This window comes from Balaenoptera musculus, chromosome 4, assembly GCF_009873245.2.
Source record: "Balaenoptera musculus isolate JJ_BM4_2016_0621 chromosome 4, mBalMus1.pri.v3, whole genome shotgun sequence".
Taxonomy (NCBI): Eukaryota; Metazoa; Chordata; class Mammalia; order Artiodactyla; family Balaenopteridae; genus Balaenoptera; species Balaenoptera musculus.
Window position 1 is genome coordinate 134593608 of NC_045788.1, and position 18308 is coordinate 134611915.

The 18308-nt window shown below is 46.5% G+C and overlaps 1 protein-coding gene across 3 annotated transcripts in view; it reads right to left on the reverse strand.

The window, feature by feature from the left end:
* Positions 1-18308, reverse strand: part of RUNX1 (RUNX family transcription factor 1) — a 239752-nt gene that overhangs the window by 23906 nt on the left and 197538 nt on the right. For 2 of the 3 annotated variants that reach the window (XM_036850892.1, XM_036850893.1), the window contains one exon: positions 11359-11550. The exons of the other annotated variant lie outside the window; for it this stretch is intronic. In XM_036850892.1, coding sequence (XP_036706787.1) covers positions 11359-11550 — 192 coding nt within the window. The remainder of the gene's footprint in view (positions 1-11358; positions 11551-18308) is intronic. 3 annotated transcript variants of the gene reach the window in all.

Genomic DNA, 18308 nt, shown 5'->3' on the forward strand with positions numbered 1-18308 from the left:
GGGAGTTCAGGTCCTTCTCCAAGTGGGCCAATCACTGATGCTTCCTGGGCCTCAGCACCTCATGAGTGAAATAAAGGGCTTCCAGAAAGACATTTAAGGTCCCTTTCAACTATAAGTTTTCCATTTGCATTTGACCCTGTGGAGAAGTGGGCATGTGCTCTCCTGTTAATTTACCCAAGGAAACTCAACTTGAACAAAGACGACAAGAAGACCACCCTGCCCTTGTCTGCCCCCGGGCTATCATCACTCCTGGAAGTAAGGGGACACGGAAGGTCATTATCACAGAGCCGCTGTGTGGCTCATAGGAGAGGACGGAAGTGCAACTCCCTGGTGAGGCACCAACGCCACCAACAAGAGCACAGCAATAGCAATAATAGTAAAAAGCGTAACACTGACCACTTACTGAGTGTTTAAAGTGTACCGTGCTCTACGTAAAGACTTGACAAAAGTATATCTCAATCCCTGTGATGAGTTCGTGAGGCAGTGAGGGTAAATACCACATGCCAGGCGTCCAGTGCTTCGTGCATATGAACTCATTTCATCCTCACAACTCTCCCGTGAGCTGGGTACCATCATCACCGTGCCTGTTTTACAGATGGGGAACAGCGGTGCAGAGGACTAAAGTAATTCTTGCAAGGTCACCTAATTGGGAAGTGGCCAACCAGGGATTTGAATTCCCATTATTTATATCCACATAGATCTTAGCGTTAATCTGTGGATCCAGATTCTGCTTTCCTCATGTACTGCATTCTGGGGGTTCCCATGTTTTTTCTGATTCCCTTCTGATGCTAAGGTGGGAGGAACAGCTCCATCCCGACTGATGGGATGGATGGACAGAAGAACTGGCATTCCGCCTTGACTTCTGCAGCCCACTGAGCGCTCCCGTGAACGACCAGGGAGAAAGTTTGAAAAATAAGAGCAATTCCTTATAGACTCTCTAAGGCGTCTCCGCCCACGGCCCTCCCTGCAAGGTGTGAAAGTATCAAATGAGGAAATCGGGAAGAGATTCTGGAATAAGAATAACAAGATTTCCCCTCCCTTCCACCTGAACTGGCCATCCGTAATTTTGCACTAATTCAATTTTAAAGTCATGCTTTGTAATTTGTGGAAAATCATATTAAACAGAGCCACATCTGGGCAATGGCTTCTCCCATTTAGCAACATATGGTGGCTCAGAAAGCCCAATCACACAGCAAAAATATTTCCAAAAAAAAGAAAGGGGGGGCCTCTTAATCAGGGGGCAGAGTGGGAGGCTCTGGGACATCTCTACTGGCTTCCTGAGAATGTTAGGCGTTAATCCCTGAGAGCCGCAGAATTACAGCCTATTAGAGTTAGGGCCACCTTGTTAATGACTTTCATGATCGGTGAGGGCCTGGGCCTCACGTGCCTGCCAGCACCTGAGTGAGCACAGCAGGCAGGACCCTCAGGACCGTGCCACGCACCTCGTGGGTGGCTAGTGGTGGGGATTAAAGGAACCAACAATATCAGTCATTCCAGAAGTGTGAGCCATAATTGTTTTGTTACTGCCTTTAGTAAATGTGAGAACCAGGCAATGTCCTCGTCATTCTGCGGTGGCCCCGGCTCCAATAACAACCCAGGTATAGACCCGATCACAGACATACTCTGCAGTTTCAAACCTGGGGGCGGGGGGGGGGGGAAAGATCTGCACATTTCAAAAGCTTCTGCATTCATCCCAAAGATCGCAGCCCTGTTGGATGACCAACAGAAGCACCGCTTAAAACTCAGGCAACGACGGTGGTTCCACATAGCAGGCAATTTACAACAAAGTACGGATGAAGATTAACAGACCCTGAGAGGAACAATCCAAATAAACCACTTAATGGGCAGAGATGCCAAGTCGAGCCCTTGAGCTTGTGCTGACTTTTACAGACATTTTAATAACTTTATCATTATATAATTTGCCATCTGATATGGACAGAGAGATGCACTAATGGAGCATGCATGAGTGGCCGCAACAGTGACATAACCCCAGGAGACGTAATAGAACAATCATGCTCTCTTCCTTGTATGACCGACGACTCCAAGAAGCGCAATCACTAGTCGGATTATTTCTTCCTCCCTTTTTACCCCGAGATATTCTTTTGAAACCTGCCAAGCAAGTGTATGTGTGTAGCCCTTCCCAAGACGCATAGCATAAGCTCCCTCGGTCTCGATCTGGCCTTGGGATGCTCAGGTTGCGCGCATAGAGCTGTAGGGCAAAGGGGACTTCTTCTGCAGCAGGAACCAGCAAGTTACGGATCTGGGAGACTTCACTGCCCCAGATGGGTGAGCTGCTGACACCCAGAGTAGTGCTGACTCCCCTGGGCTCCTCAGAGACCTTCCTCACACGCCTTCCCTAGGGACGCTCTGCCCTTACGACGCCTGGGTGGTCACACCCAGACGCCAGGGCGGAAGGACCATAGCGCACCCTCCATCATGCTCCCAGAAGGACCCAAATCTTGTTAGCCAGACTTGATAACGTCGACTTCTGGAGGCTCAGATCCAGTGACACTGGGTGGAAGGACCAATGGTGTGCAGAAATAAGCCCTATTTCAGCCCGTGGTGGCGAGTGTTTTAATGCTCAGGTTTCCCGAGCTGTTAAGTGACCTGAGATGCACAGATCAGAGTCCCCCACTACCTCCTCCGCCCTCTTGTTCACACTTCCCCCAGGTGGGAAAGCAGGGGGTCCCATCTTAAGAAGGAGAATCAACTTTACAAAAGGGACAGTTGACTCTTGCTACTGATTGCAACTGGAGGATGTTTTGACAATCTTGAAATGATACTTGGAATGTTCTTATCCCCAAACCTGACCCTTAGGTGGTGTGAAATCACGGTGGGCCCTTGAGCCTGAGTCTGGAGGAAAGCACTATCTTTTCTGCCCAGTGATTCTCTCTCCTACCCATGGCTCATTCGGGGGCTTGGTGCCGTGGTTCTGTTTTCCCTTGAAACATGTTCATTTCTTTTAAACAATAAATGTTATATTCCATGCCATTTGGGAGAGCCTGAATTAGCTAACACTCAATCTGAAGACTTTCCATAGCTTAATAATCAAAAATCAACTGGATAAGAAGTGGTACATTCCTTTCCCCCCCCCCCCCCATCAATTGTCAGGAGTGCCCAAAGAAACAAAATAAACATGATTGGCCAATGTTTGTTTTTAGGGTGCGTTCTATACTATTTTTTTTTTAATTATTATTATTTTGTTTTATTTACTGTGGCTGGTAACTGAATCTCTAGTATGAAAACATCAAATGTTCTGCCAGAAGGAGATTATGGAAGAAAAGTCTATGCTAGGAAACTGGGTTTGTCAGTGAAGATTTTATTTACAGGAGTTTTGCAATCCGGATCTTTAATCTCCATAACAACTGAGCTGTTCTAGGGCTTTGAAAGCAATTGTTCAATAATAAGAAAGCTCATGTAGGGCTCCGTAGAGAATGGACTTGAGGACACGGGGAGGCGGATGGGTAAGCTGGGACGAAGTGAGAGTGTGGCATGGACATATATACACTGCCAAATGTAAAATAGCTAGCTAGTGGGAAGCAGCCGCATAGCACAGGGAGATCAGCTCGGTGCTCTGTGACCACCTAGAGGGGTGGGATAGGGAGGGTTGGAGGGAGATGCAAGAGGGAAGAGATATGGGGATATATGTATATGTATAGCTGATTCACTTTGCTATAAAGCAGAAACTAACACACCACTGTAAAGCAATTATACTCCAATAAAGATGTTTAAAAAAAAAAAAGGAAAGCTCATGTAGGGCTAAAGCTTTGCAAGTAAAATGTGAAAATATAATACAAATATACACTGCGGTGGCTCTGAACAGTTGATAACCCCCCTGCCTCTCTACATTTTCCCCCTAAGAGTCAGGCTGCAGTGCTCTGAGGGGCAGAGGGAAGTAAGGGAAGATAGACGTAATTACAGTTCCTCAGCATTATTTAAATCATACATGTTGAATTTTAAAGGGCACTAAAATAACTGAATTACAGTGGGCCTGCATTTCTGTTCCATGATGTGAGGAAAAATAATGCAAATGAGGAAAACCAGCTCCCTTTGGAGAACTACAACTGACAAGAAAACACAACGGGTAGTTTTCTCACCAGAGCCTTTTTTTTTTCCTTATCAGCGTATATTGTTTGCCCCTCTCTTGGTACAAACTTTTGGTAAACTTTGATACTACTTCACGGCCGCAGTCAAAGTTTTGTTTTTAAATATCCAAATGTGAAAGGCTATCTTCGGGTGATTTGTAAATGTGGGATTATGAGATATGCAAAGTGAATCACCAGCCTTTCGCAATGGGTTTCTGGCCAACAGTGCCTCGCAATAAAGCCATTTTTAACAAGGCAGCTTGTTCAAAACAACAGTGATATGCTGAGCTCCAGGCGATCACATTCTTGAGTCCCTCCCAACTGGCTGGCTGTGGTCCCCGTGTCATCTTCTGTCCCTGTGCTTTCTCCCAGCCGCGATGTCATGAGCTTTTGGGGGCCAGGGCAAGAGGCACCCAGGCCTCCTGCTTTTCATGGCTGCCATGACACAGGGGAGAATCTCTCTTCTCTATTAACTGCTGGGCCCTCTGATTCCATCAGCATAGGTGTCTAGAAAATGTTAAGAAATATCTGATCTCATGTAGAAAAAAAAAACATACATTCTCGTGGCTGGAAAGTAAAAGTACCATGATACTGAGTTCCAGTAAATGATGGCCTGAAGTGAGAGTAGCTGGAAGATGTGCTTGATTATGGGTGGCATAGGACACTGAGTTCACAGTTACCTGCCCATCATATCTGTTCTGGGGGAGTGGACAAGGGAAAGTGATCTCTGGACTCACCTGATACCCTGTATCCATTCCACCTCGGTGTAATGGGTAGAATGGTGGCCCTGCAAAGGCATGTCCACGTTCTGACCCACGGAACTGTGAACGTGACCTGATTTGGAAAAAGGGTCTTTGCAGATGTAATTAAGTGAAGGATCTCAAGATGAGATCATCTGGGTTTTCTAGAGGGTGCCTAATTCCAATCACAAGTGTCTTTAGAGACAGAGGGGGAGGTGACACAGAGAAAGAGGCCATGCGAAGGTGGAGGCGAAGATTGGAGTGATGCAGCACAAGCCAAGGGACACTAGGAGCCACCAGAGGTTGCGAGAGACAAGAAAGGATCCTTCCCTGGGAACTTCAAAGGGAGTGTGGCACCTTGATTTTGGATCCCGGCCTCCAGAACTGGAAGAGAATAAATTTCTATTGTTTTAAGCCACCAAGTGTGTGGCAATTTGTTACAGCAGTCACAGGAAACTGAGAGACATGGTTTGGTGCTACTGATCATAACAGCCCACAGTTACTAAGTGTTACCCGTGGGCTGGCTCTCATGCCTACTGCTTCACCTTTCACAGTGGTTCTAGGATCTCCAAGTATAATTATTACTCCCATTCTGCAGATGGGGAAACTGAGGCTGTAAGAGGTTAAGTAACTTGCCAAAAGTCCTACAGTAATACGTGGTGGAGGCCAGTTTTGGGCCAAGGTGGTCTGCCTGTTGAGCCCTCATTCTTAGCCACCAGACTCTGCTATCTTTCTTGGACAAGAGATTTTCAGCTTATCCTTCCTGCTGCTGTACCACTGATATCAAATAAGTGCTCCAACTACAGCTTCGTTAAAAACTTATTCTTCTGAACAAAACCTTTGTGCATTTGTGAGTGTGCGTGTGAGAGTGTGTGTGTGTGTGTGTGTTGAGTGTGTGCTGGCCCATAGATCACAAGAACAAGGGAACATTTCAGAAGGTATCAAATCCACGGAAGGAATATTTTATCATTAGGATCAAGCCCTAAAATGAACCCCTTCACTCCTCTAATTAGGAAAGATGTCCACAGGCATTAACATGCTCCGGAAAGCATGGTCTGATCACCTTGAACGACATCCATGAAAACACTTGGTCTGAAAACGCGGTCCCGCGAAAATGTGGTTTATGATTACTAGGGTGCTGACAGCTCACCAGGTTGGCGGGCTCCTTTGAAGGGCTGGTTTATTAAGTACTTAGCTGAGAGGTGCTTGTAAATACATCACAGGCATCGGGGCAGCGCTGTTCAAGGGAGTTCTGTGTTGGTGACCGTGCCGTCCATAAATAGAGCGCGGAGGAAACGTAAGGCTGGTCGCCATTCTGAGCACCGCTCCGTAAGTCACTCCAGGCAGCGGGTGGAAAGCAAGGGCAGCGGACACTCTGCAGCCAGATCAGACTCAACAAAGGCCACAGGCGGACTAGGAAGCCAAGGCCCGAGGGCCTTTTTTAAAGGAAAAAAACGAAGACTTAGCTTTCTCCCCATCCTTCATCCCCATCTTTTAAATGTCTACGATGCAACTGATTAGCAGGAGCTTTTCAAGCTTTCCTTAAACTTTCTTTATGTGGCATCAGCCCAGAAGACGCACAACAGTAACTGAGTTCTCAGTTCCTCTGGTTCTAATAACTTGTAACCTCTCTGCCTGCTGGTGAGGAGGAGGGGGCATGCGGCGGCAGCGCCCACCAACCCGCTTACAGCCCACGCGAGAGCTCTTCATTTTGAGTTCATTCCACTGTTTTTCCTCTCTTCCCTGCCCCCCTTCCTTCTTACATTTATTTATTTTTATTTATTCATGGGAACACCCGATTCAGGCTTGTTTTCCGTGTAAGATTCTGATGTCGTAGACCTTGAAAGGCTCTCAAACTCTACTATACCTAGATAAGAGTTATTTTTAGATCACTCCCTTTTCATGTTCACAGCATGTCTTGTAAGCTGATTTCTAGCACCCTGAATATTTTGCTTTGTGTAACCATGACCATTTGTAGATTTATGCAGAAGAATGTCCGGTGTTTGACTGACAGTAGCCTCTACCTCCAAGGTATTCCGACGGCTCCCGCCCCTGCCCTCCCACCCACTTTGTTTTTGAACTTCCAGAATTGCTAGAAGGGAGAGGAAGGAGAGAGAGAGACAGAGAAAGAGGAAAGGGAAGGGAAGAGACGTTGTGCATTTTGATATTTTACCCCTGAGGCTGGAAAGGGCATTTATCTCTCCTCCTATAGAAAAGTGAAAAGGTTCTTTTTTTGTTTTCTTTCATCAATCCAGCTGATAAAGATTGACATAAGTAACCTGGTACAGCTGAGATTCAGTATCTCAAAAAGCTACACAGACAACAGGCACCAGAAAATGGTGTATCCAAAGTAACTTTAACTTGTAGGGTAACTCACTAGCAAAACAAAATCATTCGGAATACTGAAATTCAGGAGGTGATTTAAGAGGTCAGGGCCCCTCCGGACATACAGAAGTCTTAGAGCAAGGCACCCACACTCCTGCAGGCTGATCAGATGTTGCCGGAGTTTGGAGGTTAAGAAAGCCTTGGTCGGCCTGGGGGTTGAGGACCCCTGCTAAACAGTGTAAGCACTCCACAAAACCTGTTCATGCTTATTTAGTAATCCCTAATACCTTTTTTCATTTAGAAATTTCTAAACTTTAACTTAATAAACGTCCATTTAAAAAAAAAAAAAAAAAAAGAAGGCCTTGGTCCCAATGGACCCCACAAGCGAGACTCTTTCACGCAAGAAGCCCAGGCAGTTGCCCCAATAAGGTAAACAGAGTGGCTGGGAAGCTCTCTCACTGCCCACGCATCCTTCCTTCACTCATGCTTAGAGAGTCATTATCCTGAGTTCAGTTTTCTTTTCTCCCCATCTTTAAAAACAAATGTACACATCTCCAAAGGAGAGAATTTATTCAGATGCCCACCACAGAGTCCAGCCCTAAAGTTATTATCATCAACACCTAATGATAATAGAACAGTCTTTACAGGCCTGCCGAGTGAATGACCAGCCCAGCACTGCTCCTGTCTCCCCTTTGGTGATTGGGATTTTACTTGACACTGGTCAGCCCTGTGTCTAATTGATCCTTGATCCAAGAGGGGGAGCCGGGGAGAAACTGCCACCCACCAGGACTGGCTTTGGAGCCAGAAAGGTCTGCGTTTGAGTCCAAGTCCTTCACTTCCAACCTTGGAGATCTGGGCAGTTGTTAACCTCTGAGGTTCAGTTTCTCTGTCTATGAACCACACCACAGGATTGTAGGTATAACACAATGTACACAAAAGGTCTGACTTGTTTCAAAATATGTCATAACTGTTCCAATTAAAGAGTTAAACCTCGTGTCTCGATGTTGACGGCAACACACACAAGAACTAAAACTTGGCCTCTTAGTTTCTATGGTTTTGACAGTTTTCTGCACCAGTACATTTCACCCCGTCTCCATTTTCCCAGAAAGGAGGGAGTTACGTAGCTTAAATGTGGTTCATCATCTTTGGTAAATCAGGAGTCAAATTCTTAAAATGACTTGCTCGGGTTGCCTGAAGCCATCTCTAAGGGGGAGGTATGGCTGAACCGGCAGCAGTGCCCTGTTGGTCTAGATTCTGCCCCGGTCCATCTTTGACAAGGACATGTGTGAGTTTTCTTTCCCGTGACTGTAAAAGAATTCTAAAACTCGGCTGTAGAAGTTCATGATGATGTCCTGACTTGCTTAAACGTGTAGCCACGACAAAATGGCTTTCTGTTCAATTTTAAAGACCTGGTAAAGTAGGAAGTTGAAATTAACCTCAGCCCTTTTATAGCTGAAACCTCAACAAATAAACAGTGGTTTGGTGGCATGGCAACCTGGCCCCCTTTTCCATCTGCACCCTGCTTCAGATCATTTGAGATGTCTATTTTGAGTGATTCTCAAGCCCATCTCATTCTAGATAAATAGAGGCATTATTCTGTATCTGTGATTTCGTACTGAAGGAGTTAAAGGGCCAGGCATGACCCTCTGATGAAGTCCTAGCAAGACAGGGTGTATCAGCCTGTCAACTCATGATCTCTCCGAGCCCGTAACTGCCGACAATTCCGCCGGGCTGAAAACATCCACATTGGTATGGCACTGCTGTAAAACTGCTCTGACTACTTTTGGGATGTTTTTCTTCCAACTACTGCTGCCATTTCAAAGCGAGCCATAAACACATGCTGAATTTTTATATAAAGCATCTTCTTAAGTATAATATAGAAGCTCTAGCGCTAAGCTGGGAAAATAACCATTTTCCTGTCCATCAAGAACAAAATGAAGGTTCTGGCTGAAAGAGACTTTACTGTTATCCTTGTTAACTTTCTAACTTCAGGGAGAAAAAAATCCCAAGGGTCTACTCAAAACAGGACGAAGGTAAAAAAGCATTTTCTTATGGAAAAAAGAAAGAAAGAATAAGGAAAAGTAGATTTACATGAAAATCTCCCAGATACTTATTTTTAAAAATTGTTCCTACAATTTTACAAGTGGCACCCTGAACGGCAAATCATATTTTGGAAGGAAAGAACGTCAGCGATGTAGTTAACACATTCTCTCGAGCAGCAACTAAGCCTCCAGGGCACTCTAAAAGCAAGTTATTATTACTTAGATGTTGCAGAAGTAAAAAGTTTTTAAAAGGAACAAGAAACGGGGTTAAACCTGATACTCTGCTAAGCGTACAGTATTCCAAAGAGCTGAGGAATGCCCGTCCATGGCAATGCCTCCGCCTTAGAGCTGCTGGATGCTGAGGACAAGAATTCAACACCCCACCCTGCCGTTTTCTTTCTGGTAAAGAGAGTGTATATCTGACCAGGAGGAAAATCAGATCTGATTCACTCTTCACCAAAACTGAAACCAAGCCGAATTCATGGTGACGATTTCCACTTGCCCCCATGTGGTTGAATTTTCCATTGCCTTTCCAAATGCTTACTATTTTTAGTTCCAATAGCAGTAGAAAAAGGCAAATCCCTTTATCAACCTCGTAGTAGAAATGGTCAGTTATGTCATGAGAGAATAAGAGCACAGAAGTCTCCTCTTAGATGTTACAAATGGAATCCTGAAGATGACATAAATGAATGTAAATGGCCCTAAACACAAGATCCAGCCATCCCCTGGAGAATTTTATTCTATTTAGAAGACAAGTGGCATTTTCCCCTCAAGCCCATCTCTCTCACTTAATGTGCCATTTCATCTAATTTCTCATACACACTTGCATTTTGGAATTAAAAAAAAAATCAACATGCATATTTTGAATAAGTATGCAATGATTGAGCACCAGGAAACCAATGGTTGCATGGGACCTCTTCTTAAATACACCTAAGATGAAACTGTAGATGAGAGGCACCCCCCCAAAATCAAGCTGAGGTTTCTGTTGTCCACAAAAGGGCTCATCTACAGAGAGGCCACTTAACAGCTGTCTGCATAGTATCTTATGGGAGGAGTTCTCTGGGAATTTCCCCTGCAAATAAAAAAAACTTCCCCCCAGAGTCAGGACTGTGAGAGTGAATGGCATGCGCCATTGGGCTCTGAGGAAGAGGGTGGGCGTGCCTTTACGAGCCCCACATGTGCTAACCCCAAAAGAAAGCTACGGGCCCGGAAACCCTAAAGGACTTAGGATGCTTGCACATCTCACAATACAACTCAAACAGAGAAAACACCTGGGAAAGCTAATTTCTGCTGTCCCAGAAGGGCAAGGAGCGCTCCCCTTGCTGGCCACCTGCCCTTTCCCCCAGATGTGTTGCTTATCTCTTCCTTCGAGTTAAACAAGCCTGACCCTTTGAGAAAGGAATCTTACTGCGACCCTATCGTACACAGCTGTGTCCTGCACAGCACCGAGAAAACGACTGCCTTTCGGAAATTTGACATGGTATCACAGAGCAAATAATCATTGACGTCAGTGCTTTCTACAGTGTAAATGAACTCTGTGTATTATCTAATTTGGCACAGTGGGTTTTATGCAATTATGGTATTTTACAGTGTTTTTGCAATTGCCAGCTAACCCCACGGTGGGAGGGGGGATCACCCGCCTTCTTTATTGATTGCAGATTTATGAATTGCAATGAATACCCTTGATGGGATGGCGTCCAGACACTCCTCCTATTTCTTTACATTTGCAAAAGAACGTATATTAAATACAAACCCCTCAGATAATCAGTAAGAACTTGAAACATCCTGACCTTCACCTGGCCTGATGTATGTGTGTGTGTGTGTGTGTGTGTGTGTGTGTGTGTCTTCAAGCCAAGGAGGTAAGAAAATAACCTAGCCAAAGCTAACGCTTAAAAAACTCGAGATCTGATCTACACAGTGATACATATCTGTCCATATCCTCTCTGTACCCTCTGTAGCAGTGCCTTTCAATCTGGGGATCTTGTTACCACGCAGATCAGACTCAGCGGGTCTGGGGCGGGCCCGAGACTCTGCCGCTAACAAGCTCCCAGGCTGCTGGTCCGGGGACCAGCCGTTTCTGAGTGTGGAGAAAGAGCCACAGTTGGCCTGGGTGGGTTCTGCCCGAGGGTGAGGCGGGAAGCGGGCTCCGTCCGTCCGGGTACTTACCCTGCATCTGACTCTGAGGCTGAGGGTTAAAGGCAGTGGAGTGGTTCAAGGAGGCCCGAGGGTTGGGTGTAGGGGCCGGATGGTGTGGGCTGACCCTCATGGCCGTGCGCCGCAGCTGCTCCAGTTCACTGAGCCGCTCGGAAAAGGACAAGCTCCCGGGCTTGGTCTGATCATCTAGTTTCTGACGATGTCCTATTGCGGGGAGGGGGTGGGGAGGGGAGAGGGAGGCAAGAGATCAGAAAAGGTACCGTGGATTTGCTAAAACTCGGGCTTTTCTCGTCTTTCCCCTCCCTCTCCCCTCACCCCCAGCGTGGATCTGCTGGAGATCTGCACGTTTAGCTGCTCCCGGAGGTGGGGGCGGGTGGGGTGTGGGGATTCAGGGCCGCTGTCCCCACGGCAGACTGGGGCCCCTTCTGTCACACTGGCCGCTGGGTCCTCCCCCCAGACTGGGCCCCGGCACCCACCCCAACCCTCTGCGCCCATCTCCACTGGGCGGGCACGCGGGGCTTGGTGGCAGTGGTGGTGGCGGCACGGAGAGAAGGGGCATTCGCTGTTGGCACTTGGCCAGGAAAGGAGCCCTGCCAGTGGCGTCGGAACAGCTGCCCCAACTGCACACCCAACCCCGGGCAGGTTTCAGAGGCAGCCATGTGGGCCCTGGAGCTTAGAGGCGCGCCCCTTCTAACAGGAAGCGAGGTGTGGCTGCAAGCCCACAGCCCTGGGAGGTCAGATTTCCTGTTAAGTGCAGGGCACGGGTGGCCCCTCTCCTCCGCTAGCAAGCTTTGCCTGAGCATCCTTTCCTCCCTGAAGCCACTTCCCCAGCTTCGGCCTTGTCCAGTCCAAGACTCCCAGCAGGCCGGGCCCACTGGAGCCCAGAGGGAGCCGCCAGCAGGTTGGACGAGCTTCCCCAGGGGGCTCAGGGATCCAAGGTGGGGAGTTGGGCCCCTCAGCATCTGTAGAGACAGCAAGTGTCCTCGCCTTGCTCCTGGTCCAAATCACTGTCACCAGGAGGCAGTGGGCAGAGGCCATTCACTCAAGAAGGGCCGGGGGGGTTGGGCCGTAACCCTTCATCAAGATGGCTTTACACCAGAGACTCAGGCTTGTCAGGCAGAGCTGAGGCTCCCAGGTACTGATGCAGCCACAGGGGGGTTGGGCCGTAACCCTTCATCAAGATGGCTTTACACCAGAGACTCAGGCTTGTCAGGCAGAGCTGAGGCTCCCAGGTACTGATGCAGCCACAGGGGGGCTCGGCGGATTCATTCCTCTTTCAGGGAGGCTGCCCTCCCGCTCCTCCTTAACTTTGAACCAGGATGGTTCGAAGAAAGAGTCATTGACCAATTTCACAAAACCCTCGCCGGATTGTCAAGTGGCCTCAAACCAAGACTGGAGAAGCAGCCTCCTTGCTGCCACACGCTAGTGCCCTTTCGCACACCCGACCCAGTCCTCAGTGACAAAGAGGAGCCCTTGATTCCACGCCCCCCCAGCCCAGCGTGGGAGTCGGGGTGGGAGACGTATATTTTAGCCCAGCTCCCGCTGGCTACGATTATAAAATTAAATTTTATAACTTGTATTATGGTTCCAAATCTCCGCGGTTTGCCGTTTCTTCCTGCTGCCAGGCCCCATGGCACAGTTGACACTGTCTCAAATTCCAGACCAGAAAAAGGACGCACTATATTGCAGTGATTTTATCATGAACAAGACCTGTTTGGCTCCGAGATGAGGAAAAATACTTAAGCATAATATTTGTGTAGTTCAAATGCAACACTCCCTCTTTTCATGTGTCACCAAGGCAAATCTGGACTCTGATTCAGCCCCACAGCCCACAGTACTCGGTCTGAACACAGGCAGCCTGAGTCACGTGGGTCCAGCACACACGTGAGAGGCCTCTTACCCGCTGAGTATTTTAAGCACCGGCCTTGTGGGCGGAAGGCCATGGGGCCAGGTCCCGGAACAACCCCTGTCATCCCCTTCCCTCAGAAGTATGAAAACATCTTTTTCTAGAACATTCTATTTCAGTCCATCATGGAGCCATCTGTGGTCTCTGGATGGAGCTTCCCTTGACTCCTCCTTCCTCTTATCTTTGTGATACATTCTCGGCTTCCTGATGGTCAGACTGAAAATTCTGAAGTTTTCTTGTAGAAGAGCAAACAATGCCAACTCAAAAGCCATCCCGGGCATAATAATTCAGCCCTTTAAATGCCTACCATGACCTGGTGTTAGGAGTCAAGCAGGGAAGAAGGCAGGACAAATGATTCTGGAAAGTTCTACCTCCTCAGAAAGAATGCTGGTTGGCAAAGTTATGGTGCAGAGGCTTCTAGCAAGTTTTGTACCCAGTTCAAAACTTCACATTCCTTGGGCACCCACTGGCATTTTTGAGGAACATCATGTCAAGGACAGTGGGTGATCCAGGTGAACGATGTGTACCAGATCAATCTGAACACATGGCATTCGATGTTTTGGAGTCTCCGGCCAGCCTTTGAAGAGAGGCCTTCAATTGTGTCTGCCTCAGTCACCAATCTTGGGTGCCACCACGTGCCACCAAGAAACCAAACAGGAATAAGTCATTTCAGGTAAGCCACTACTGCGGCCAGGAACAACGTGAGATTACTTTTTTTTATGAGACCCCTCTCATTGCCCTGTGCTTAAAAAAAAATTAAAAAAAGTTTTCAACATGTGAGCAATTTCTGCACCAGCTGACACCTGCCAAAATCGTAGTCATTTACAGAGATTAACTGATGACTGTCTGCTTTAGTAGGAATGTTCGGGCATAGCTCTCAGAGAAAACAATTCTTCACTCTAAGCTATTTCTTAAGCCCTGAGAGTTGCAGGGCTGAGTTTAATGCTGGAGGAGGGGATGAGAGTTCATCTCACACCCTCCCCATGCGTGATCCACAGAGCAAGTAAGAGCGTTACTACCCTCCCAAGGAACCCTGAGCCCCTTACTCGCTACTAGTGCTGGAGAGCTGTAACACCAAGGCACGGGGGAAATAAAAAGCATTATCATATTAAACGTGTGGTTCTGATGTATTTATAAACTAGATCAAAGGAAGACCTAATTCTTCTTTTCTGAAACCATCAGATTCGTGTGCCAAAGAGCAATATTTTGCGTGAAACATAGAAGATTCTGATATAAACTTTCAAGCTGGGTTCGGAAAAGAATGCTCTATGTCTCTAGTTTCCTGTATCTGTGTGCAATTAAAATGTCAATTTGGCCCCTGAATTTTAAATACAGGAGTATGGAAAATGTCCACTATCAAATTCACTTTTCTTCTTTCTTACTGACTACTGGGCTTCAGAGGGCAATAGGGAATTCACCCCCGGTGGTAGAATTACGCAATGAAGCCTCAAACACGTGCATGTTGGCAGCCTGGCTTTTTGAACACGTTGGAAGTCAGCTGTGTATGTTTACGTGGTGGTCCTGAAAATAGTGGCTACCTCAAGATTTCATACTGGGACATCTTACTGAATCTTTAGCAGAGTTGAAAAAGATCCTAAATTATGTTTCTCTATTACTATTTTCACATTTTCAAAAAAGTACTTGATTAGAATTTTATATATATGCAAAACTATACAAAGCCAAAAGAACAAAAAAAGAATAAAAACAAACTAATCCCATCTGCTAAATTTTACTTCTTCATTCCAAAGACATACGTCCTGGCGTCTTCTGGAATGGGTGCCCAACGGGTATCCCTAAATGTTAGGATATTTGTGATGGATAATGAGACCAGCTTTCGGTTTTCTGCTATAAAAACTAGGCTGAGTAGGTATGCATATTTCACTGACAAATGAAGTGCCCTTTTCAAAAAACCATTGTTGATCTGCGGCTGTAAGTAACTGAAATACAATACAGATCATCCTTGAATTACAATTGGGTAATGTCCCAATAAATCCATCCTCAATTGAAAATATCATAGGCTGAAAATGCATTTAAAATACTTAACCTACCGAACAAATTAGCTTAGCCTAGCCTACCTTAAACGTTCTCAGCACACTTACGTTAGCCTACAGTTGGGCAAAATCATCTAACACAAAGCCCATTTTGTAATCAAGTGTTGACCATCTCAAGTCATTTATTGAATACTGTACTGAAAGTGAAAAACAGAATTGTCGTCCGAGCACAGAATGGTTAAGTGTATCAGTTGTTGATCCCTGACATGGCATGGCTGACCACACAAGCATCACACCACACAAGCATCACACCACACAAGCATCACACCACACATCAACGGCCCGGGAAAAGATCAGAGTTCACAATTCGAAGTGTGGTTTCTACCGAATATGTGTCGCTTTCACACCATCATAAAGTCGAAAAATTGTAAGTAGAACCATCCTAAGTCAGGGACTATCTGTATATGATCTTCTATGAAAGAAAACAGATAAGGCTAAGTTGTCACCTTTTCTTGGCAAGTTCTGGGTAGAGAGAATCATTTCCTGACAATCAAAACGCTAGTCCATGTTTCTGATATGAGTTTACTAGTTTTCTTGATAGATTCTCAGCAGAAAAATTAGAAAAGGCATATACTCAAAGCACTGTCATGATGAGCAGTTGAGAAAAATTGATGCAAAATGATGAGACCAAAAAGATATCTGTCTATATATGTGTGTCTATAGATCTCTATCTCCTTCCTTCCATCCATCTATCAATCTCATTGTGATTCTTCTAAAAGGATATATGTTTTTCAAAAGATGTTTGCCAGTCAGTCTGATACTAACGACATATATCCGGATATAAGAACATTGATATTTCTTTCTTTAATGTGCTATTCTTTATGCCTAGGGAAAAGAAACCAACACGTTTAGAGGTCAGCTCATTTTTCCTGGTTTAACACTCTAACCAGGGTTAGAGTGTTCCGGGGTCATCAAAGTCATTAGGACTTTAAAGCACTGGTACTGAACATGGATGTGATCCTTCCTCAAAGCACCTTGCAGGCGGTGAAATAAAGCTTCCTAGGACTGCCCTGGTGGCGCAGTGGTTAAGAATCCGCCTGCCAATGCAGGGGACACGGGTTCGAGCCCTGGTCCGGGAAGATCCCACATGCCGCAGAGCAACTAGGCCCGTGCGCCACAACTACTGAGCCTGCGCTCTAGAGCCTGCGAGCCACAACTACTGAGCCCACGTGCCACAACTACTTAAGCCCGCGTGCCTAGAGCCCATGCGCCGCAACAAGAGAAGCCACCGCAATGAGAAGCCCGTGCACCACAATGAAGAGTAGCCCCTGCTCGCCGCAACTAAAGAAAGCCCGTGTGCAGCAACGAAGACCCAACACAGCCAAAAATAAATTTAAAATAAATAAATTTATTAAAAAAAAAAAAACCTTCCTAACTGCAAACCTATACATCTGCTGGCTAATTAAATGTTAGGAAATACGGTCTCATATTATATATTGTGTATAGATGATATCTACATAGATTTATACATATAATTGTATACATAGATTATATATAGACTATACACCTTATATACACAATATATAATGTGATATAAAATATATACTGATATATGTAACTACATTAGAATACATATTATAATACGTGTTTATATATCATCCAACGTTATATGTACACAGGTAGCCTAACTTTCCCCCCCCTCTATCTCCTCCCATGTCGTTAAGCTTAGAGAACAGCGCAAGGTTGGAGTCCTTCTGAACTGAAGAAGGGCTGGAGAAATTAGCCTCGTTTTTTAACCCATACGTGGGAGTGAAGTTCAGAGAAGTTATGTCATTTTCCCAATCTGGCACAGCCAACTAGAGAGAGAGGGCAGGTCTGAAAACACACCCACTCCCAAAACCTTCCCCCACCACCTCATGCTCCGTGCACCTAGAAATACCCATTTCCACGACTCCCACGTAACAGAGAGGGGAGGCGCACAGTGTCCCGTGGTTGTCCATCACAGGGACCCCGGGCACTTGCACGATTTGCACACTCTGCCTTTACAGTCCCACTTCTGTTCCCGGCTCGTCCTTAGAACAGAAGAGAGCCCGAGCCGTGGGGTGACCCCTGGCAGAGAGCTGGGTCTCACACGTCTGCAAGGGCATCCGAATCACCCGGACGTCCTGGCAGGGCTGGGGTGGGGCCAGTGAGCTCAGAATAAGGTGCTGGTGATGCTGGGGCTGCTGGGCCCGGCACCACCCTGGGAGCATGGGTGTGAGCGCCAGCGGTTCCTCCCTGTGGTGCGCATGCTTCCGACACGCTTCTCCTCTGCCGGGCTTGGAAATTAAAACACCAAATGTACCAGAACTGTGTTTAGACTAAGTGCCCATGGACGCTGAGTGATGGCCTTGTTGTGGTGATAACTATTTCGTGGCCTTTAAAAAAAGTTTTTAAATTCTTCAGTGTGCTGTACAGAGTGGCTGAAAATGCCAAAACTCTGCCCGCAGAGAGGTGGATTGTGACCGTCTCTCTCCCACCACCCCTGAGATGACTCCCTGAGTCGCTGTTGCAATAATCAGGTGGGTCTGCAAGGGGAACCCAGCATTCTCACGCAGGAAGCAACTTCCGCCCTGCCGTCTAAGGAAAGACTTTGGGGAACAGCAGAAAAGGGTTACTTGGACGCTATTAGTCCATCCCAGAAATGCAGCGGCTGAGACCGCTGAGCCCCCGCAAGGATGGGGGTGCTAATGCAGATGCTATAATCCTTCTCTCCCCGAGAGAAACAGCGTGGCACCAGGGAAATGGGACTGCCAGTCTGGATGTTAATAACTCTCCATCGTAAATCTGCTTTTCCACCCAACTTTCCTGCGGACAAGAGCAAGTCTCTTCAGCCTCCTTATCTGCAAGCCTGGAATTAAAGGACTAAGACGGATTACTGTGAGGGGCTCTAAAAGCATTCACGGCAATTACATCTGCAGCGATTCTACTCAACTGGTTCCTGTCAGACGACTCTAAGCAGGGGCTTTCTTGAACAACTTCATGTGACACTAGGACTTTCAGAGTTCTCTTTCTTTTTTTTTTTA